The 5,708-nt window shown below is 35.7% G+C and overlaps 1 protein-coding gene across 18 annotated transcripts in view; it reads right to left on the bottom strand.

Annotated features, from left to right (window-relative positions):
• Nucleotides 1-5,708, bottom strand: part of NRXN1 (neurexin 1) — an 846,948-nt gene that overhangs the window by 232,334 nt on the left and 608,906 nt on the right. For all 18 annotated transcript variants that reach the window (XM_029283682.1, XM_029283681.1, XM_029283678.1 and 15 more), the window contains one exon: nt 322-503. In XM_029283682.1, coding sequence (XP_029139515.1) covers nt 322-503 — 182 coding nt within the window. The remainder of the gene's footprint in view (nt 1-321; nt 504-5,708) is intronic.

Below are 5,708 nucleotides of genomic sequence, written 5' to 3' on the forward strand. Positions count from 1 at the left end.
ATAATTTAATATATAGCTTCATATCTCACAGATAACTGCAATAAATCAAAGAGAATCCTATTTTATGAAAGCAATTCATAACCAAATCTGCAGCCTTTTAAAATTATACTGAAGTCAGCCCGTTCAAAATGCTTTAAACTCTTGTATTTTGCTATTAACCAACAGGGCTAATGATAACATCTCTTCCAAAACTCAGATTGAAATTGCTTTGGAAAAATGTTATTCAATGGTAGGAGATCAATTTCAGAAAAGGACATTGCAAAAACTAAAATCGAAGCTTTCAGACAAATAGTAGCATTACATTTTGCTGACGATACTTACGATATGCAGCTCTAAATAATCACCGAGCCCAGTCGAACTATCCACACGCACCAAGATGGCTTCTTTTTGAACTGTGCTAAACCCAATGGCCAGTCTATCTGCTCGGGTGCTGGGCCGATCATTGGGAGGCCAGGTATATGTAATCTGTCCACCACCTTTGCTAAATATGTATGTTGTTCCCGCTGTAAGACAGAAAACAAAGTAATTAGTGGTTCAGCTCTAAAAAGGAAATGTATGGAAATGCTTTGTATGTTAATGGTAACATCTTTATAAGCCCTTCAAAATACAATTCTTACCATCTCAGAACCCCCTCCATTTATTTTCTGTTTTTCTATACAGATGTCTTTATATACAGGCTGCAATCCTATATTCATTGACCTGGGTGTATTCCCTATAGAACCGAGAGGACATCTTCTTGGGCAAGGAGTTACTTTTAAAGGACTTAAGGGCTTTGATGTTAGTCATATTTAGGCAAAGTGTAATAGTTTGATGCAATAAGAGCATATGTACATGTCTTGCCCTCAACACCTTCAGGCATACAAATGTCTATTTCTGTCTAGATGTCTAGATCTATAAATGTCTCGATCTATATGGGGCCTATAAGAGCATTTGATTGAACGTATTCACCAGCTTCCATACAATCTGAACTCTGCCTTATCAGAATCCCCCAAAACAAGAAAATGCATTACGGATTTCAAGAGCATGTGTGTATTTCCAAAATTTAGCACACAGTGCTGGAATTAGGACTTGCACAGGCATTCCAGATGCTATCACACTTGTAATCAATGGTGTGCTGGCTGAATTACTGCTCGTAATTTATCACTCCCCACAGTCAACTTGATTACTAGTATTTTTACAATCTCTTACTTTATTGCAGTCTGTTCAACAGGCACTAATATTCCTTAAGTCTGGAGGGTCTAAGATCATTTGATTTTGTCTGATTATTTTGCCTGTTCAAATTTTTAAAATCAGTATTCAAATGTATGATGGGATGGGGAGTAATTCTACTTATAACCTTGTATTATCAGAGTTTCAGAACTAGTTCCCATAGGCACACATATTAAATGAGGTCTTATCACTGGAAAATAAAGATGTGAATTTACCCAAAGGTTCTGAAATTTTAAAAAAATAGCTTCAGTCAGTATGGATGCCAAATAGCTTAAAAAATTGCTTTATTATCTGTAACAGTACTACAGTGTTTAGTTTGCCTTTATATTTCCTACTGAATTTTTGAAACTCACAGAAAAATTCATAGCAACATATGCTCACAATGTCTTCAAGTTTATCATACAAAGGTTTTCTGTGTATTATTTTCTAATGACGCAAATTGCTCAAGAAGCAATTTTAATACAATTACCTTCTTTTTATTTGTCTGATATGTAAATTTCCTTGATTATTTTTCTAAAAATGCATATCCCTCCATATAAGTTCTTTTCACAGAAAACTATATTGCTATTTGCACACCATTTTCAGAAGGGCACATCTTTTTATTCCCCTTTATGTGAATTTTTGATTAAAAAAACAAACACAAAAAGTTTTTACTTGACAATACTATTTGCCTTCCTCTGAAGTCTGTAGGAGTACAATATTTAACTTTGCTTCCAGTGAAATTTGAGGGACATTGTTTTTATATTCTTATGCAAAAAGGGTACGTATATGAATAACTCACAATCAAGTCATTTGTATTTTTTTAATTATGCAGTTAAAAGAAACATGATCACTTTGCTGTCAGGTAATTTCTCATTCCATTCAATATATCCAATCATATATTAATACATTGTAAATTTATCTATATGTTTAAAGCAGATTTAAAGTCATTGCTAGTTAGGGGTAATGTAAAAGTCAAACAGACAAACTCTTTTCTCTGCCTCTCTACCCAATTGATCCTCAAAAAAATTGCAGTCTCTTAAGGACGGTAAGAGTCCTTTTCTTTTCCTCAGCAAGTAAATAAATCAGAACACAGTTTGAACTAAGTATAAAGGAAATGCAAATCCAGAGAGGTTTCCCTAGAATAATGTAAATGTTTATAATTAACTACAGAAATATCTGATGTAATTGAGACAACAAACAGCTGAGCTACCTCCCTTACTGTCTCCCCTCAGGGAAGGAGTTGAGAGGTAAAAAAAAAGAAGTTAAATTTTTAGCTAAGAGTTTGGGAGGATAGTAACTGGCTCATTTTTCTCAGTGATCTACCACAGAACACTAGCAAAAAAAAAAAAAGGAAACAGAAACGTAGCAGGATCCTGCCTAAGTGACAAACTGCACATTATGCAGAAAGCACAGCATACAACTATATCTTCATTAGTGCTGTGCAATTCAACTGCTAATGGGACCACAGGCAATGAGGAAAGGGGGGGTTTATTCCTTACTGTGATTGGGATGAAATCACCCTTATATCCATACACCCAAATATACCAGCACAGCTATGAGATTTAATTAGCCCATATTGGTAATTAAAGAAAAATAGCACACAGCTGCTCACCATTCAGCATAACAAGCTGCTCAAACCCATGTTCCTCACAATCAGTTCTTGTCTTACTTGTTTTTAAATGGAAGCCATGCAAGTGTAAGAGCCATAACAATAGCAACAGCAATAGCAATAGCACTTAGACTTATATACCATCCCATAGTGCTTTACAGTACTCTCTGAGCAGTTTAAATGTCAGCATATTGCCCTCAACAATTTGACTCCTCATTTTACTGACCTCGGAAGGATGGAAGGTTGAATAAACCTTGAGTCAGTCAGAATCGAACTCTTGGCTATGGGCATCCTAACCACTGCACCACCATGACATGCAATACATGGTTATCCAGCCCTTCTTAAGATTCTTCCATTTGAAAACAGTAAAACAGAGCCGATGGCAATGTGTGAAGCAAGGAGCGTTAAATGTTTAGAATAACACTTAACTGCACAGTTTTCAGAGGTTCTTAAAACAGCCGTACCTAGTACTGGTCACTGCAGCTGACTGAGCTACATATATTTCTAAATTGTACCTTGGGTGAGGACAGTGGTAGTTTATGCATGTATCATTTATTTGACTGAACTGAAGGCATGGATAGTTACATTTAAGAGTTGTTCAACTTTATGACAGACCAAAAGCTCTGGCTTGCTTCACACTTAACAAAGCAGATTCAAAAACCATGGTTAATACTGGGCCTTTTTATTCTTGCCTGTTACAGTTGGCACAAATTCAGACTTGTTGATTTGCATGTAATTTTAAATAAAATCATGGATGGTGCTATCCAGAAGTAACCAAAAAGAAGAAATCTTACTTATGAATAAGCCAGAATTCTTTACCATTTTGGCTCACTGTAACATTTAAATTCCCCAACTGTTCGACATTTCAGAGTCAACCAGGGGAATCTATCAAAACTTTGCATAGTTCTATCCAAAGGAAGTAGTTTACTGGGCACTTCAAAGGAAATTGCATAACAGCAAGTGAATTTGTGGGCTTTTTAGAGCAGTTTATTCGACTCTGGAACAGGATATTTTCATCACTTGCTAATACTATAATTACCTTTTATAATTATTTGGGGACACTAGGAATAGAATCAAATAGTATTGTAAATATTGTATGTTTACAATAGCACTATAAAAACTGCATGCTTTATTGAATTTAGTTTTTTAAAAAATTACAAGATGTAATTTAAAAGAAGACATCTAGCAACTCATTTGCATAAGCTAGGTCAAATCAGTTAAGTAATACCCTGCCAACAGGAAAATAAACTCAAAATGTACCACCAAGTGTCTAAGTCAACCTTGAGCAGATCAGGATCAAACTCCTGGCAGTGAGCAGAGTCAGCCTGCAATACTGCATTCTAACCACCATGCTACCACTTCTTAATTATCATGAAAATCAAATAGCTGTAGAAAGCGGACATTCTTTCACAGGGATATAAAACTTTTGAGAAATTTCAATCAAGTATTCTAAAATACCCTAGTACTGAGTTACTGCAGCTTTCTTTCTTTAGTATCTTTCTAATGCCAAACTTATCTTCTACACAACATCTGTGTTGAAGCTAATAGCTCTTCTTAGGAAATAGCATACCAAAATGCCTTATAGCATCCTGGAGGAAAACCAGAGAGAGTCCTTATATATTGATTACTTCATTTAGTGATTAAAATTGTGATCACAGCTTTGTGACCAATCCTTAAAACAATAGCTTTGTACCAATCTTTGCACTTACGACCATCACAACTAGTGAGCATTTATGACAACTTCAGCACCATTTGAGGGCTTCCTAACCAGTTTGGGACACACAGAGTTAATGGAGAATCTAGTAGTAAAATTGCAAGTCATGATCACATGATGTTTCATTTAACAACTGAAGTGATTCAATGACTGACTAGGAAATAACATTGTAAGTCTGACACATTCATGTGTTTTTTCACTTAGTGACCATGGCATGTCCAAATGAGTCCCCTTATTAGTCTATGTGGGGTCACAGCCTAGGCAGCTTCATTAGGTTCCAAAAATGTTTTTGAGTGGGCAGGTCTGCCCATAGGAAGGCAGACCTCCATGTTAGTCACAGGGTAGATTTAATGGGAATTTTTTTGGGGGGGGCTGTCTGGTCTAATGCAGCATCACGTTAGCCAGTGGGTAAATTAAGCCAATGCAGTAATTACCCTAAGTAGAATTTTATTGTGTACGATTTTTTGTTATCTAACATGAAAATTCTACATGCAACCTTACTTTTTTTACTTCAGGTTCTATGGGTGTTCATTATGAATACATAGTTTCAAACATCTTATTTTGCAGGAATTATCTGAAATATTAGTCTAGAGCTATGTGAGGGATCTAAACCTGGTGTTGCATTGGCTCCAAAATTCCTTATATTGCCCTTACCTATAAGCCAGGATATCAACTGTGGAATAAGAAATTACTTATTACATATTCCAGCACTAATCTTTTTGATTCTGGTAAGTCACTTAAGGACAGCGGGTAAAAAAATCTGGAGATATAAATACGAGCTGTCAAGTCTCCCTCTTTTCTATCGAATGCCAGGAGCTCTTTTTCCAATGTGTCATAACAAGTGAACTATAAGTTCCTTGCTTCCATTATGGACTTCACTGCAAAATCAATTCAGGTAAGTCACTTGACAGTCAAGCTGTCTCTCTTAATCCACTTAGGAGCCTAAAATCATAAGGAATATGGTAGTGTCTTTTCTAAGAAATCTTATTAAAAGGTATATGCATCTGTGAGCTACAGGTCACTTCATCAGATGAATGAGTGGCTAAACTGATGTAGAATTTAAATTGGGCTGAGGCACTGTATTTCCCCCTCCATCTACTCATACCTCTTTTAAAATTTTAATTTGCTGTTTTAAACTCTGAAGTAAAATGAATTATTTCAAATGTGAAATGAGTAATCCAATTTGACCACACA

This window comes from Protobothrops mucrosquamatus, unplaced genomic scaffold (assembly GCF_001527695.2).
Source record: "Protobothrops mucrosquamatus isolate PMUCROS unplaced genomic scaffold, P.Mucros_1.0 scaffold181, whole genome shotgun sequence".
Taxonomy (NCBI): domain Eukaryota; kingdom Metazoa; phylum Chordata; class Lepidosauria; order Squamata; family Viperidae; genus Protobothrops; species Protobothrops mucrosquamatus.